The sequence below is a fragment of the Ctenocephalides felis genome, unplaced genomic scaffold, assembly GCF_003426905.1.
Source record: "Ctenocephalides felis isolate EL2017-DRISC unplaced genomic scaffold, ASM342690v1 CF-g0.4_SCAFFOLD_00845, whole genome shotgun sequence".
Taxonomy (NCBI): domain Eukaryota; kingdom Metazoa; phylum Arthropoda; class Insecta; order Siphonaptera; family Pulicidae; genus Ctenocephalides; species Ctenocephalides felis.
The window spans coordinates 30,251,725-30,269,740 of record NW_020536999.1 but is presented as its reverse complement, the minus strand read 5'-3'; the positions used below and the strand labels follow the sequence as shown (position 1 = coordinate 30,269,740).

The window sequence follows — 18,016 nt, the reverse complement described above, 5'->3', positions numbered from 1 at the left end:
ATACATAGACATTCAACATATATGTTGAGGATGAGAGTATGAAAATTGAGTATAGTTAGCTCAAGCCTGGAATGTTCAGCTTGCTCCAAATATGAATGCTGAGAAAAGAAAACGACTCAAATATAAATATTAAATACAAAAACTGAGTGAAATTAATTGAATAATTTATTTACAGTATATTTACAAAATATACACGAACAAAAATCACACAAAAACCAGTGAAAATGCCGTATGATTAAGCTTACATCCATATCAATAATAAAAACTGACGTTTCACGGAACATCTGCGAACAACGAAAATTCAAGCGCTCACTGCTTTTAAGCGCTTGTTCAAGTTCGTTTGGAATTTTTTGCGTTCGTTTGTGTTCCTGTTCGTTCTTCTTTGTATTTTCTTGTTCGACATGTTCGTTCGTGTTCGTTCGTTAGGTGTGGACGCACCTTGAAATGTCAAATGTCGTCCATTGAACACTTTGACAAACTTGGCAACAACATCTGTTTCTAATTTTCGAATAGTAAGGGCGCGTCGGCACCATTTATTTATTTTACTATATAAACGAACTTGGATATAAAGATTTTAATATTATGTTTTCGATTTTGAATGAAATATGAATATCATTTACGCTTTAACTACTAAATATACTACTAAATGTGTGTGTATGTATGTATGGATACAAATTTCCAGTCACGTTTTCGGGCGCACGGATCAACCGATTTGAATATTTCAAAAAACATTTGATTCCTATCGATAGGGAAAAGAGCTGATTAGTTTTTGGCAAAAGCAGGTCCAGCCGTTTCGGGGATACGGAGCAAAGAGTGCAGAAAATAGAAATTGAATTTTGAGAGAACGGAGTATCCGAATTGAATGATCTAAAAAACATTCAATTAGTAATGATTGGAAGAAGTGTCTATTAGTTTTTGGCAAAGGCAAGCCCAGCCATTTCGAAGATACGGAGCTAAATATGTAAAAAAATGGCAGTTTTTGAGAGAATTAAGCGTCTGATTTGAATGATTCAAAAAACTTTCTGCTTGTCTTAATAAAATAATTGATTTTGGAAAAAAAAAATTTTGTTTCAATTTTTTTTTTTTAATTTTTTGTATATCGAAAATAATTTAGATTTTATTTTTAATTCTGACTATAGTTCTAATATACTTTAAACAAATAATTTCAACTTTGCAATTCAGTTTATATAATTCTTATAAATATTAGACAATGTTACAATATTTATAATAATCTATTTGAAAACATTCAGTATTCCTCGAACATTTCGTTACGGTACGGAAAGTTCCAGCAATTTGCCTTAAGGCACGATGCCACCCACCCCACTAGTTTATTATTTTATTCGTTTATGAGAAAGTATCCTGTTTCGATAATTATATGTTTTTGACAACAAATATTTTATGAACATAATTTAATTATTATAATAATACTATTCATTATATTCTTATTATAATAATCAGAAAACATATTATTAAATATGAAGAAACATTGGAAAAATATCATTTTACAGCTATTTACGTTCACATTGATAATAATTTTTAAATCTGTTTACTTTGCAAGTTAATTCTTAACTTCCCGTGGAGTAAGTTATAGTAATCGCAAAAAATTGCAAATGAAAATTTTTATATATCTTAAGGTAAATTTACGTTTCAGAGGTTTCTGAATATTTTGGCATACCTTAGAAAAAATGAAAGTATGTGTGTGCGTGTGTATGTGTGTTCGGATACAAATTTTTGTCGACGATTTCGGGAACACCGATGAAGCGATTTGAATAATTAAAAAAACATTCGATTCGTATTGATGAGGAGATGTGCTGATTAGTTTTTGGCGAAGGCAGGTATAGCCGTTCCGCAGATATGAGGCAAAAAGTGCCAAAAACGGTAACTCAGTTTTTAAGAGAACGGAGTGTCCGGTTTAAATTATTCAAAAAACATTTTACTTGTATTAATAAGATGAAGAACTGATTAAATTTTCCTGAAAGCAGGTTTAGCGGTTTCGGAGATCTAGTAAAAAAAGTAAAAAAAGCCATCTGGCGGTCAAAAATGATCATTAGACATATGCACATCAAATTATCAGATATTTTTTATAGAGATTTTAACAATAAGTATGAATTTTGTTTACATTCCTTTGGGTTCCGTACCAATGCTTATCCGTTAGACGGCGGCGCGGCGCTTACGCGCTTCGATATTTTGTCTCTATGCAGTTAAAGCAGTACGATTGCTTTGAAAAAAAGTTCAGAATTTCCAAAATATTTCAAGTTTTCTTCAGAAAGACTTTTTTTGAAAGAAAAGAAAGAATTTTTGTCAAAAATTTATAGTTTCTCAAAAATCTAATTTTTTCAAAGTAAATTGTTTTCAAAAATGTTAATCTTTTAAAAAAAAATAATTTTTGGTACGGGAAGTTTCAGCAATTTGCCTTAAGGCACGATGCCATGCGCCCCACTATTTTATCATTATGATTTCATAAATTATTTACTAATATGGATATTTAAAGTAATTCATAAATATAGTGTAAATGATATTGAGCCGATTGAGTCATCGGCTCCCCCACCATCATTTTCTAGTCAATCTAGCAACTACTTCACTGTGTGCATATGCTGTTTCTGTTTTCCAAAATACGTAGTAAATTAGTAATTTTATAATATTTCAGCAGTTTTTCAAAATTTGTGTATCTTTATGTTAATTTCTAATCTAATTCCGGTAATTTGTGCTCTATATAAATAAATTTCATAAAGTTTACATGTGAGTGCAGAAATTATGAAGTGATACGAAGCTTCTGCCCGACGAATGTGACATTTGAAAACTATTCGATTAATAAAAATATATTTGTTGTGGAAAGAAATGAGAAAACCATAAGGGTTTAATACACATATATGTGAATATTTCAATTACATGTGATAATTTATATTTACGAATATAATTTTTAATAAAATGAGTGCGCAGCAAAGCCCCACTAATTTGCAGACGTCCATTGATCGCGACAAGGTAATGAGCATTTGTACCATATTTTATTAAAAATTTAAAATCTAAATCAGTATATATTTTATTATATACATATATTTTAAGGTATATCAATGGATAATGGAATTATCAAATCCTGAAAGCAGAGAAGTTGCACTTCTGGAATTAAGTAGAAAAAGAGAAGTTGTACCTGATTTGGCTCCAATGTTGTGGCATAGGTATAATTCTAATCAAAATATAAATACAATAATTTTTAGATGAGAATTATGTAATTTCATGGAATATGAACTTGAAATTATTATACATTATTTATGAAAATTAACTCTGAAAATATTTTTAGTTTTGGTACAACAGCAGCATTATTACAAGAAATTGTTAATATATATTCATCTATAAATCCACCCACATTAACCGCTCATCAATCAAATAGGTTTGTATGAAATGCTTTAATTTTAAAATTTTCATTAATTTTTTTAAATAATCAACTTCAAATTGTTTATGCAGGGTATGTAATGCACTGGCATTACTACAATGTGTTGCATCACATCCAGAAACCCGATCTGCATTTTTGCAAGCGCATGTACCTTTATTTTTATACCCATTTTTACATACTGTATCTAAAACACGGCCATTTGAATATTTAAGACTTACAAGTTTAGGTGTTATAGGAGCTCTTGTAAAGGTAATTTTATTAAATAGTAACCTATTATATTATATGTTTGCTATATTGAATGAATTATTTTAGACTGATGAACAAGAAGTTATTACGTTTCTACTAACTACAGAAATCATACCTTTATGCTTACGAATCATGGAATCAGGTTCAGAATTGAGCAAAACTGTCGCCACATTCATTTTGCAAAAGATTCTGCTGGATGAAAGCGGTTTGTCCTATATTTGCCAAACATATGATAGGTTTTCGCATGTTGCAATGATTCTTGTAAGTATAAACATAGATCATCTTCCGATTTGAAATTGATAATGCTATAAAATAATTATTATAATTTAGGGTAAAATGGTCTTATCTTTGGCGAAAGATCCATCAGCAAGGCTTTTGAAACATGTAGTCAGATGTTACCTGAGGCTTTCTGATAACCCACGGTATGTCATTTTAATGTGTATGATTTATGATGTCCACATTGCACATGCGTAATTTATTCAAATTTTTAGTGCTCGTGAAGCCTTAAGACAATGTTTACCAGATCAGTTACGGGATGCCACCTTTGTTGCATGTCTACAAGAGGATAAGTCTACAAAGCATTGGTTAACGCAATTGATAAAAAATTTGGAAGCCGGTCCTTTAAATGCAGATCCAAGACAAATTGGTATATCACCTCTAACGGCCTAAACTGACTGTCTCTTATATGTACAAAACCTATATGTGGAATAGTATTGACCTATTAATAACTTTAATGATAACTGAATAATCAATAATTATGTTTCTTTAACTAGCACGTAAAACAAATTATAAAAATTAAGCTGTAATAAAAAGGCCATACATAAATTACATAAGCTTTTTTGAAGCATAAAATGTATTGTGATTTTATGTGATGTTATGGTAATTTAATTAAATTTCTCTTAACTAAAATGTTTATAATAAAAAAAGAGAAAGTGCTCATTTATGTAGTTTATGGCTAGCCTGACAAATGTTCAGAAATTAGTATTATTTGATAACATTATTCTCGAATTTCATATATAATTACCAAAAGAAAAAGATTGATATAGATTTTTTTTAGCAAATATTTTATAGTTATTTTAGATAGTGTATACCTTTCATATATGAACTTAGTGAGGCTTTAATAGATATTTCGAGCTGTGGTTTATAACAACTAGATTTTTTAAAATAACTATTCCATATTGGATCAGAAATTGTATAAAAATGTATGTTTTTAAATTTATTTTAAGGGTTTTAACGAGAATCAATTGTATATATATTTTATTTTAATCACTGTTAATAAGTGAATGTTTTAACAAATAAATTGTATTTAATATTTTTTAATGTATTGATAAAAAAGGTCAAAATTATTTATTTTATCCAAGAAAAATAATATATTCTGTACTTGATGTTACTAATATTTTTTCATTGCAAATATTTTGATACTTTGATTCCTGGAAATGATATTGTGCATATATTTTTGTATAAAAAAATGAACATTCAAATTTACAGATATAGTTGGCTAAGTATAGAAATGTATAAACTGATTATATATAATATAAATATGGATAATAGATTATAAAACAATAAAGGAAATCTGTGGTTAAAAATATAAAATGATTTTTATTTTAAATGTTTAGGCAACAGAAACTAACTTCTACAATGAATACAGAATGTTCTATAACAATTTTATTTACTTTGTCTAACATTGTTACTTTTATAAATAATTTGATAAACGATATACATATTTTTAACAAATAATAAGATCTGAATATATATCTATGTACTAATAATTATTTAGTTAAACAGATTTACGTACCGATATTCATTAGCTTCTTAAAAGCTTTACGGAACTCAGGATTAAATATTGTGTATATCACAGGATTTACGAAACTGTTCATATAACCAAGCCAAGTTGTTAGAATGAAAGCAGTCACTCCTGGTTGACAATCTAGATTTAATTTGGTGCATGTAGCATCCATTATATTGCATGTGAAAAATGGTACCCAACAGACAAGAAACACGCCTGAAATTAAAGGAAAACGTCCATTTAAAAAAGAGATATGAATTAAAAAAAACGAAAAAAGTATGAAGCATTAGTGTTTGAAGTTAGTATAAGTAAAGCAAAAATATACTAACCCAACACAATTGCCAGAGTTTTAGTAGCTTTTCGTTCTTTTTTAGCTGAATTTTTTTCTCTCTTTTTTCGGGACGCTTTGTTCACTTTATATATCGTAAATTTTGATGCAGTGGAACTTTTTCGTTCCTTTTTGCTGCCAGTACTAGATTTAGCGGATAACTTCCTCTCTAAACCGGCACTGCCTTCTCCGCTAGTATGGCCACGTGTTGAGTGCTTTAGATCTTGCTTTAGCCCATTCTTTTTAATTGACGGTCTAAAGAAAAAGATAAGGAATTGTTAAGTAAAACTGTAAAGAAATATTTTGCTGTTGTGCTCTATTTTCTCAATTACGAAAAGAATGGAAATAGTGAAAGGTATTACTTAGAAAATTTAACGAACGATAGGCGTATTATGTAATAACAATCAAATACCTAAGGTGAGGTACATTTTCGGTAGTGCTTGGCAATTGAACTTTGCGTGCTGGGCTTCCAGGAAGGGAGACAGGGGCTTTATGTAATACATACTCTACACCACTCGGGGCATAACCGGAATCATTGTTTCCATTAGCGTCAGCTACTGACGGAGTGGCCAATTTAGTCACAACTCTGCAAGAATAAAGTAATAAACATTATATGAAAGTATTAAATTTAGTTATAATAATATACATACGATCCGGCTTCTTCTACAACTGTTGCAAGAATAAATTCCGCATTCTTTTCGTTAACTATAATATGACAATCGTCCACGTCTGATGACCTGAAACTCATATAGTTATAAATAAATAAAAAATAAATCTTTCAAGATAACTTTTTTAATTCGCACCTCTCAAGTTGATCGTCATCTTCTTCATTAGATCCCGAGGCAGTATTTGTTGGACGTTCATCTGCAGTAGTCAATGGACCTAGAACAGTCTCTGCTAACTTTCTAGTTTGGGAAACATTTTCTATTACAGTTGCAGTCGTCAAATCGCTATAATGTGGTCTTTTTGTTGCCCTATGCTTCAATGCTCTTAGACGCAAAGCCTATTAATCAAATTAATTCTATAAGGCCAATCACTAATCCATTAATCGTTATCTAGGCATTATTTTTGATTTTATACCTTAAATATATTGTAATACAAGAACACCATTATAATGCATGGTATATAGAAGGAAGATAACGATGAATAAATGATAAAATCGCTGTTGTAGAATAAGCACAGATCTGGTAGTCTGTCCGGTGTATTATTTAGCCCAAGAACAATTGGAGATCCTATAGCTGAGCTGATGGCCCATACTAAAAGTATAGTCAACCAAACACGTCTATTATTCTTGTGCTTCGCATATTTTATTGGTTGGGTCACCGCGATATATCTAAAAAAAGTTTTGTATTATATTTTTATTTTCGATAAATTAAGTAATAACTCATCATCTAGGTTTAATACACTGCAAACAGGTGGTATTAAAATGTATTTGACAAATTGATATTCTGATCACCTGTCGATAGAAATGGCGACCAAATTGAAAATAGAAGAAGTAGAACATATAACGTCCATCGCTATGTAAAAGTCGCATACGAATGGTGGTAAGCCCCACGTGCCATTAAACTAAAAGGAGATATAAAAAATAACACAGAAAATTTGAAAATATGTAAATATATATGAAACAAATATTTACCAAAACATAAACCGCAAATGGCATAACGACAACAGCCACGAGAAGATCGGCGAGGGCCAGACTAACTATAAAATAATTTGTGACCGTTTGAAGAGTTCTTTCGCGGGCTACAGCCATTATCACCAGCACATTACCGAAGAGAGTCAAGAATGGAAATACCATCAATATGAGAGCCCAATAATTGTATTCTATACCTGCTCCTATATCATAAAAACAAATACATTTAATAAATTATTATTTTAACACATTTCATATTTGAAAACTCACCTTCAAAATAAGTAGTATTTCTAGCGCATTCGTTCAGCGCCTGATCCGGATACAAAGCAAATGCATCTCCAGTGCAATTCAAGAAGTGATATTCATAAAAATCACCATTGGCCTCTAATGGTGCTTCAGCCGTTATTTGGCTATCATTATAATTATAAAAATAATCATTAAAATCTTCTAAAAATATAATAAAGCTTTCCTGGCTAGAATTGCTCGTTTCATTATAAATTGATCCAATGTTGCTTTTAATCGCATTTTCTAAGAGATTTGTGCTCAAATTTGAAAATGCAAATGCATCGTGGGATGATAAGCTGATATGTCGCTCCATTTTTGGCAATGATTTTACGTTTTTATTAAATATATTATGCGATTTCTGGACTCAATTCTATATTTACATGATGACTGCTGAAAGTAAAAATTAACAATTATTTTAGAATTATAAACATGAGGTACAATATAAGTAAAGTAATATATATGTAATATAATAAAAACATTATTATGAAGAACTTAATATAGATAAAGTTTATATCATATAATCGAAATAAACAAAACAGAAATTGTACTAGACAAATATTTTATTGCATTTTAATATAAAATATGATACCTGATTGTATATATTTATCAGCGTAAGCGCGATGCAAAATAGCACGAATAACTGTACGCACTTCTTCACTTCACAACTTAGTTACATAATATAATTATTTCGAGATTAATTATAATATTTGTCACATATTTTCAATGTTTTTTGCAGAACAATAGGTTTCAGAAATGAGCAACAACGTATCTTTTGAGCGGTACTCCCGCGCATGTCTTTAAGAGTCTACACACACTTGTATTAAAAAATCAATAGAGCTTAGAATATTACTGATTTTAGTAATACAAGTACAATGCAATTATTAAATTTTTATTTTATAATTAATATAATACTACAATTAAATTATATATACACACACGCATTTTATATACATGTACACGCACGCATACACACTAATATATATATATATATATATATATATATATATATATATATATATATATATGCACCAATCACCAATAGATTAATTATAATTATGGCATTTTTTTCTGTAAGCTCTAACTGCATAAGGTGGGGCAAAAAGTTAAACAACAAACAAGTATAGATAGAAATTATTTATTTTATAGTTGAATAATTTATAAATACAAAGGAAACTTTAATTTGCCTTCATTTATTAAATTAATGGGTTTATAAATAGTTATTACAAAAGATATAAATATTAAAAAATCTGTAAATTTAAATACATACATGAAAATGAACTCTGGTACAAAATTGCTTATTGCCTTAAAATATAGCACAAGTCCTTTATCTATGAATATATAATTCAGACAAAACTAACACCACCTACCATTTAATAGTATATACATCTTCGGCAACTCTTTGTGATAATTATTTCATATAAATGCATTATGTGCTACATAAGCCAACTTATATTAAGTTTCAATATAGATAGAAGAATATACATAATCTCAAAAGTCTTGAATTATATATTAAAAATACATTGTTTACATAAAAAATTCTTCTGTTGAATGTGAGATTGTCAGTCACGTAGGACCCTGTCTATCAAGAAATGAAATTTCAATTACACGCAAGCCTCTTTGTGTCGGATCTGTAAGTAGTAAACCTCTTGGAATATAAACTCTTTCATTTTGTGATGCTATAAACTTAGATATTTTCCGAAGACACTATAAAAGATAAGTAGAATGTCATTTATTTGCTTCATGATCTGACATATCTAGTTAGTAAGACACTATGTTATTTATATACATACTTTTTCATAATGCGTCTCAGTGCAAATATATATTAGATAGGCAGTTAAACAAGCAAGACATCCTTCGCAATATGTACTACAAGCTGCTTTTTCAGCTTCAGCAAAATACAAATTTAATTGATTAATCGTATGTTCAAAAGCTTGCCTATCAATCTAAAAATGAAATAGATTTCATGGATTACTAAGTGATTAAAAATACAGCTTTAATATCAAAATTATTTACTTTTTGTAATAATTTTTTGTGCTTATAAATAACTACAACTGTTTTTTAATTTATATATTTATTCAAAGCCGCCTATTTAAACACAAAACAGAGAAGTGTATAGAAATAGAAATAAAAGAATTATCAAATTGTGAATCTCCTTTTAAAAGTATTACCTATTGCCATTATTATCATAATTAAATTACAGTTCTTATCATAATAACATCGTAATTATACACCCTTTAAAACCAACAAGATTCGCAAATAACAAACGGATATGAGAAAACAATAAAACTCATACGAAATGAAAGCCTTTGGTTAGGATAATTACCCTATTTTCCAGTTCTGGAGGAAACCTAGTTTGAAATTTTACAGAGGTTCCATCACTATAATCTCTTTGCACAAATATCTTTGTAGGAAGAGTTTGTTGCAAACCTCCATGATCTAATGGGCCAGTTGCTCTATTATCAGTCATCTTTAACCAACAACAATCATTTTAAATATAATATCAATATATGTATATTGATGTATGTTCAAGATAGTTAACAAATTAGAGTAGATAACAGTTTATATATGTTTTACACGACTTATATTTAAATAATTAATTAACCATGTTTACCATTATTTAATTTTGCACAAATGTTCTATTAAATATCAAATCTGTAATTATTCTATTTATGTCAAGTAATATCACAAAAATACTAAATTATTTGAGATATAGAAATATTTCGAAATATTAAAATAAACTACTCCAAATTAAATAAGTTTAAGCTGTCAAATATTCGCTCATGTGTGTGGCAGTGGCCATTGACTAGGTAAACCGAAAGGATAAGTAACTTTTATATCTTTCTTCACTTTTTATTACAAATAAGAATTGAACTACTCTAAATATAAAAAATATACAGAACAAACTAATAACTAATGATGGATGGCATCGTGCCTTAAGGCAAATTACTGGAACTTTCCGTACCGTAATGAAATATTCGAGGATTATTAAATGGTTTCAAATAGATTATTTTTTCAAATACTGTAACTTATATATGTTTACAGAAAACTAAATAAACAAAACTCAATCAACCGAATTAGAATGAAGAATGTCTAATATTTATAAGAATTATATAAACAGAAGTGCAAAGTTAAATTTAATTATTTGAAGTATGTAAAGTTAGCTTTAGATTAGAACTTTCTAGAAAAAGAATTAAAATTCGATTTATTTTCGATATTCAAAAAGAAGAAAGTTTTCGATATCAAGCAAAAAGTTTTTTGAATCCTTCAAATCGGATGCTCATTTCTCTAAAAAAACTGCAATTTTTTGCACATTTAGCTCGGTATTTCCGAAACAGCTGAACCTACCATTGCGAAAAACTAATCACCACTTTTCCCCATCATTACGAATTGAATGTTTTTTGAATCATGCAAATCGGTTGATCCGTGCGCTCGAAAACGTGGACGAAAAATTGTATCCATACATACACACACACACAAATTCATTTTTTCTGAGGTATGCCAAAATGTTCAGAAATCTTCAAAACGTTAAGAAATGTAAAAATTGTTTAATAAAATACAAAAAGAAAAAAACTACTAATGACTATATATAGTACTTCTTTTATCTATGTATAATAGTATAAAAGTATAAAATCGTTCATTCAATAAATATTATAATATATTTATTGAATGAACGATTTTATACTGTATAGATTTACACAGTCTTCAACTGATGATTAGTATTAAATTTACTGTGTCTCATGCTAGATATAATTGTAAAATAAATAAACTATATTACAGAAATTAATTATAATTAATAATAAGTCTTACTGTTTCTATTATATATAATTGGTATTACATACATTTCACAAAAACAAGCACTTTTGGAATGAGTCATGTTGTATAAAATATAAAAATAAATACATATATTAAAATGCATTGCTATTAGGAATTAAAAGTACAAGTTTAGTATAGTTCTGACAAAGCAGAATTCTGGAGCATAATGAACAATTATGAGCTTATTCCTTATAGTTTTGAGCATATATTATGTTATTGACTACTTTTCGCCAAGTTTGAGCTTTAAAGCTATCAAATTGAAATTATTTAAGAAAATTGGCATTATTTGAAATATGGCTCTTAATGATTGTTCAAACTGATGTAATCATATCACCTAAAAAAAAATTCCTTTTTAGAAATATGTATATACAGTATGAAGTAATTATGACAAAGAGTTATAGAAATAAACTATATAGTTTTTGCCAAATGTAATAAAAATTCAATTGAATTTCTTCATTAATAATTTAAAAATAACACTTTCTAACAATTTACCTTCTTGATTATTTTTATTTAATAATGATTTTCTGATTGATTTTTCTTCTTGTAAATTCTCATTGACTGCTGATGTATTAGGTCGATTATTAGTAATAGTTGTGATGGAAATCTGAAAATCTACTAGACAACAGAATCTTAGTAACATCAAAATTGCTGCTGTTATCCAGCATCCAGTCGATAACCATAAACACACAATTGATGTATCAATCCATTTGAAAACTGGCCAATGAATCTTGTCATCATGAAAATGAATTGTAAAAGAGTCAATCACACCTGTGCAACTATGAAATAAAATTTACATCAAAAAGTATTCAATTGATTAGGATATACATATAGCATATATTATTGTGAAGAAAGTCCTGTATATTTACCTAGAGGTGTTTGTAATAGCAGAAAATTCAGTGCAAAATGCTAATAAATATTTTTCCAGTCTATTAGAAGCTAAGGCACTAAAAGAAGCAATTGTCAAGAAAAATACAAATGCTGCTGGTACAATACGCCAAGACTGACGTAATCTGTAGAATAAAGAATGTAAAGCTTATAATGCTCATAATGAAAAATGTTAAATGCTAAAAGTTGTAAAGTACATTGACAAAACTATATTACCCTCGTCTGTTGATTCCACCTCGAGGGCAAGCTGAAAACATAGTTGCCCAAAAAGTGCCAACAACTACAGATATAGCAGGAACATATTGACAAAATTGGCATAGATCATCAGGACCCCATTGAGATTTAGCAATATCGATTTGAAAATGCTTACTAGTTCTATTGGCAGTACTTATGGAAATTGATTCATTCTTTTCTTCTGCACCATATGAAGAACCTAAAAACAATATTAATTTTTGCAACAAATATAACTTAACAAGTTTTAATTTTAAATTATAAAAATAATTCATAAATCAATTTACACTTTGAATTTGAAACTGACACAGGTTGTATGACGAGTATTACTTTACTTCACACACAATATATATTAATGTAATTTTTACCTTGTTCGAAAAATGAATCATATTCATTATACAACTTTGTAGGTCTTATAACATCAGGAACTTCTTTAAATTTTATATGACTTTCAAGAATGCAAACTCCACCAAATCCTTCATATATTCTACCTTGAGCAATGTATGAGATCATAGCTGTTACAGCCGTTGTTGAGCATAAAATTATAGCAAAAACTAAAAGAATATTTAGGAAACACAATATGTGTAAAAATCACATATAACAGTCATTTATTTAAATTAATATTTTTGTATAACTACCTTTCCATAAACTACTAATTTCTTTAGAATCCCTTTCCACAAGTTTTTGAATTCTATATAAAACTGCCATAGCGGAAAATTTTAATTTGTGTGAAATTTAAATATATTCTGTAAACATATTTTGAATTTAATACAAATATATTAATATATATTAAATTTATATTGTAGTTAAAATAGTATCATTATAATATAATTTTATCTGTTAATAGAGATGCATCTACAACAAATTTATTTTTATGTTTTCAATTATTTTTTAACACAAATTTGGTTAATTTTAGATTTTAAGTAAATCACCTGATGAATACTCAAAAAAATTTCAAATTCAAATAATATGTTTCAATACTATACAAAAGAATTTTTGCAAAATAAAAGGAAGGAAAAATTAATAAAACTTTATCATTGTACAAAAATTTAAGGTAGTATATATAATTAAAACTATTATTATATATTTATATTTTATACATACCTATCAAAATAACTGTAAAATGAGATTAATCAATCATATATCACATACTTAAAAATTAAATATTATTATTAGTAAATAAAAACGTAAAATATATTGTGATGTTCTTATCGATACGGAAATGAGTAAACATTACGTTTAATTTAAATTTCGCGGATTAAAACTATATCTTAAGATATAATAAAAAAAAACTAAATATCTTAAGATAAACTAAAAAAATATATAAATGATTTGTAATCTAACATAAACATATTTCAAATAAATTTAGGAGTGATACAACTCGCTTGACATTTAAAGAATGCGTGCGCTTCTATCTAATGTTGTTTTTATATTGCATTGATGCTCAATTTTAGGGTTTCTTTTACTAAAAAATATTAAAAGATTTTATATTCATTTTAAAAAATTATCATTTCTATTCTAAATTGGTTAAAAAATTTTTACATAAAATAATTCTTAAAAAAATAATAACTAAAAGCTATTTTGAATAATGAAGAAAACGGAAGGCAGTTGGAAAACGACCGCACTTTTGTTAAATCTGCGAACGGATGTTTATTATAATTGTTTGCGTTTGTTACAAATGGGATCTGGACTTTAGATTAAGTTTATATTTATTGGCCATGCAATTCGAAATGTAGCTTTTTCTCATTTTTTCAATTTTTATTAATATTTACAGTGTTAATCTGTAATCAATTCAAATATTGCAACAAATAGGATAATCACAAGTCAAACAAAATATATATACATAAAACAACTTAACTTAAATATTTTGAAATATATTAATATTAAATAGGCTATAATTTATTTTAAAATAAATCTTTTTCTATGTACTGTAGTGCTCTTATTATAATTCCTGGATTTTGTTCTTTATTGTCTTTACACCAAACATCCTTTTCCAAATAATTTAGAGGTTTGTCTACTATATTATGTGACTTATTATTTTGCATATTGTTTCTGTTAACCATTGAGTTATTTGTTACTGTACTGTTTGATAATTCTTCAATAATGTCTTTACTTAAACTATTACTAATATTTTCTTGAGCTGGCTTCAGAGGCCAACTTGGTTTCTTTACTACTCTTGAATCTGTAAAATTTTCATGTATGTAAATTAAATAGCCTCTAATTAAACAATAAATTTCTATATAAAATAAAATACAAAGAGATTTCTGACCTAGATCAGCAACAAGTCTTACAACTTCTCGCAATTGAGTATCTTGTTTCTCTACAAGAAAAGCCAATTCCCGAATTTGCCTATTCATTGAATCTACTTGCTCTACGCGAGCTTCTTCTTTTGCAGTTTCTTTCAATGATTGTCTATAAAATTTATTAATAAAATATGTATTATTAAACATAGTAATTAAGTAAATTAATATCACTAATCCAACCTCTGATATTCGAGAATCAACAATGCAGATGCAATAAAGAATATAATTCCTTCTCCCAGAAGATTTGCGCCTAATTCAATGGCCATGGCTTCATTTAAAGTAGGTATGTGTACAGGTTTACCCAAATTCATAATCCACATTTTCGTTTTCACTTCACACCAATTGTAAACTACAAACAAAAGATTGCTATAATCGCTATAATGATACAGGCATTACATAAGAACTCAACGAGATTGCATATTGGATAAGATATTTTAAATGTAAAATATGATTTGAACAAAACCTTATTTACATATGCTGTCCACGTGTATTTTCATTTATTCATATTTCCAAGAAGTAGATTTATAAGAAATGTTCAAAGAACATTAACCAAATTGTGATATTTTTTGACTAACTAGATTTGAAAGTATTTAGAGTATGAAAAGTCGGCATTGAGCAAATTGTAATTGATGTTTAGTAATCTGAATAAATAAAGTAATTTTATTTTGTCTACTAACTTTACTTTACCAGGAATGACTTCATGATCTTAGAACAGTAAGTTAATCAAAATGTTTAAGTTGATTTGGAACAATTAATAATAAAGATGTTCATTGAACAAATATAATATTGTGGAAAGAATAAATACCACTTACATTGTGCAGGTGGCATACAAATGTATGTTCTAAAAAATGGACTGTTTTTAGCTCGTTCTTTGGCAAAATTTGCTATAGGTTTGCTGATTTGTTTCATCAGCAAAACACCTAATTTTACAACTGGGAAAGCACCCACAACCATTTTGATTGTTGATTTTGTATATGTGTATCAATTTGTTACATCTTTCATAGAAGAAAGTCAAGGAATATATGACAGTAACTTTAACCTAAAAATGTGCTTCATTGTGACGACCTTGACAGTTGTAATAAAAGTCAATAAACATCCAATGTAATTACCCGAGATGGCGCCGTTGTGAAGTCTTAATTAACTCAAACTTTAAATAAACTCAAGTTTAATCAATTATATTTTATTCACATTTTTACATAAAATATATTATTTCTTTTTATAAGTATCCATTCATAAATTATACCTATAAACATATAGTAAAATATCTGTCAATCTAAAATACTTCATTAATCATTTCAAAGATAAATAAATAACAATTTTTTTTAAACATTTTTTTTTTTACAAATGAATACTTATATACATAATCATCCAAGCATGGATTAATTAAAACCTAAAAATATTTTAAAATTAATAATGATTACTAATTTATGACTTTTCTTAACTATATACAATTAAGTTTATACAAATTTCAAATTTAACATTTCATGTCAAAAAGTTAAGAAAAATCACATTATTCTTAGCAACAATTTAAATAGACTTAGAGTATCACATATACAAAATAACAAATGCATAATTATACAACATTTTCAAGTGACGACGATCGTCTTCGTGTTTGGGAATCAGGAGAGCTCTGCACAAGACCATTCCTTATAACTGGTGATGCTTCAGTAGTTGATTCTTCTAAGGAGCTACTTGGGGAACTCATGGAAGAACTGTGCATTGAACTGTCACTTTCAGAGTCTGTACTAGTGCTAGATATAGTTCTTTGAACAGATGCAAAATAGTCTCGTTCACGTCTCAGTTCTAAATTCTCAGCGAGCAATTCTTGAATGCGAGCGGCCTGCTCTTGTAGCTTCTCACTTGTTGCAGCATCACACTCATTACCAGATTGTTTGTGCATTCTTTCAGATTTTGCATTTCTAATAGTTTTAGTGAGATGATCTAGACGAGATTCCATGAGAATACATTCTTGAATTAGTTCATTTTTAGTCATAGCATTAAGTCTCTCACATTGAGCATCTTCATAGACACTAGAAAATTCTTTTATTAGGAAATCTTCCTCATCTTCAGGTAAAGACATGAAGTAGTTGTCTTCAGAATCGACACTAAAGCTAGAGTCTCGAGTTCTGGCAGATGGAATCCTTGGTTGAGGTACATCATGATCTTCCATGAGAAATTGGTTTGTGTTACAAGGAACTAATGTGTGCCCCATGGCTAATATTTTAGCACGGGCACTACGAACTCTCATCATTTCTTTTTGGACATTCTTACGTTGGGTCCAGGCTGTTTTATTATACGGTTTATTAGGTTTTCTCTTACATTTACCTCGTCTATGTTTTTTCTTCTTCCCATTTGTTGCACCCACTTGGTTTGCTTCTTTTCTATCACTATCATTTCCTTTTTCTCCTGATAGAGGCGCTTCAGTAGCGCTTGTTTGAAGCGGGCAGACATTTTGGACGCTGTACTGCGGTTGTATTATTTTTGGATTTTCCGATTCAATATTTTCAATTTTTACACTCATTTTGATGTTCAACAGTATTAATAAAAAACACTTTGATTGATATTTACTCACTATTTCTTCACCTGCTGGCTAATTACCTTGGAGCACTTGAGCACTACAACGATGCGTTTTAGCGTTTTCGCCATTTTTGATTTGATCGTGCTTCATGTAACTACCACTATGTTTACAGCGCTCCAGTGTGGCCCGTGCACAATTTTAAATCACATATTTCATAAAATGAAAATGACTAATTTTTATTTAAAATTCTAAATATTTAAAGTTGAATAATACAATAATGTTTAAATTTTTTTAAAAATAATTATTAGTTGGTGTAAATTATATATACGATTTTTCAGGAGTTGAACAAAAATTAAAATCTGTAATTAATTAATAATATGTATAGATATTATATGTAACCTTAACCTTCATAGAAATATTAAATTTATGTAGTCTATTGTTTTTTATATATGACATTAATAGTTAAAGAAAAAATACGTTTTGTTTTAATATTTTTGGTTTTATCATTAACCGCATCATCCGCCGTTAACAAATTTTTGCAAAAATCTGATTAAAATCAATCGACAATAGAATTAAATTACTACTACTTAAAGAACT

General features: G+C 28.3%; 4 protein-coding genes across 5 annotated transcripts; 1 reads left to right on the top strand and 3 right to left on the bottom strand.

The window, feature by feature from the left end:
- Positions 1 to 2,651: 2,651 nt before the first annotated feature.
- Positions 2,652 to 4,448, top strand: LOC113377367 (CCR4-NOT transcription complex subunit 9). The gene is made up of 7 exons (XM_026617666.1): positions 2,652 to 2,982; positions 3,064 to 3,176; positions 3,299 to 3,388; positions 3,463 to 3,640; positions 3,704 to 3,898; positions 3,968 to 4,059; positions 4,129 to 4,448. Exons 1-7 carry the CDS (start codon positions 2,929 to 2,931, stop codon positions 4,304 to 4,306), a joined length of 900 nt encoding a protein of 299 aa, XP_026473451.1. The 5' UTR covers positions 2,652 to 2,928; the 3' UTR covers positions 4,307 to 4,448.
- Positions 4,449 to 5,424: 976 nt separating this feature from the next.
- Positions 5,425 to 17,537, bottom strand: LOC113364020 (dopamine D2-like receptor). Its single transcript, XM_026606479.1, has 9 exons — positions 16,627 to 17,537; positions 7,388 to 7,575; positions 7,208 to 7,317; positions 6,832 to 7,084; positions 6,555 to 6,754; positions 6,402 to 6,494; positions 6,178 to 6,337; positions 5,753 to 5,978; positions 5,425 to 5,639 (listed from the first exon to the last, which is right to left on the bottom strand). Exons 1-9 carry the CDS (start codon positions 17,420 to 17,422, stop codon positions 5,425 to 5,427), a joined length of 2,241 nt encoding a protein of 746 aa, XP_026462264.1. The 5' UTR covers positions 17,423 to 17,537.
- Positions 10,113 to 13,724, bottom strand: LOC113364021. Of its 2 annotated transcripts, none has more exons than XM_026606481.1 (7): positions 13,703 to 13,724; positions 13,237 to 13,344; positions 12,967 to 13,152; positions 12,584 to 12,800; positions 12,349 to 12,492; positions 11,975 to 12,258; positions 10,113 to 10,136 (listed from the first exon to the last, which is right to left on the bottom strand). In XM_026606481.1, the coding sequence occupies exons 2-7, from the start codon at positions 13,304 to 13,306 to the stop codon at positions 10,129 to 10,131; spliced, it is 909 nt and encodes a 302-aa protein (XP_026462266.1). In that variant the 5' UTR covers positions 13,307 to 13,344; positions 13,703 to 13,724; the 3' UTR covers positions 10,113 to 10,128. The 2 variants fall into 2 exon arrangements, with proteins under 2 accessions (XP_026462266.1, XP_026462265.1); XM_026606480.1 differs by lacking the exon at positions 10,113 to 10,136 and adding an exon at positions 11,537 to 11,816.
- LOC113364022 (putative OPA3-like protein CG13603) lies at positions 14,488 to 15,910 on the bottom strand. The gene is made up of 4 exons (XM_026606482.1): positions 15,714 to 15,910; positions 15,082 to 15,250; positions 14,868 to 15,010; positions 14,488 to 14,780 (listed from the first exon to the last, which is right to left on the bottom strand). The coding sequence occupies exons 1-4, from the start codon at positions 15,853 to 15,855 to the stop codon at positions 14,503 to 14,505; spliced, it is 732 nt and encodes a 243-aa protein (XP_026462267.1). The 5' UTR covers positions 15,856 to 15,910; the 3' UTR covers positions 14,488 to 14,502.
- Positions 17,538 to 18,016: the final 479 nt, after the last annotated feature.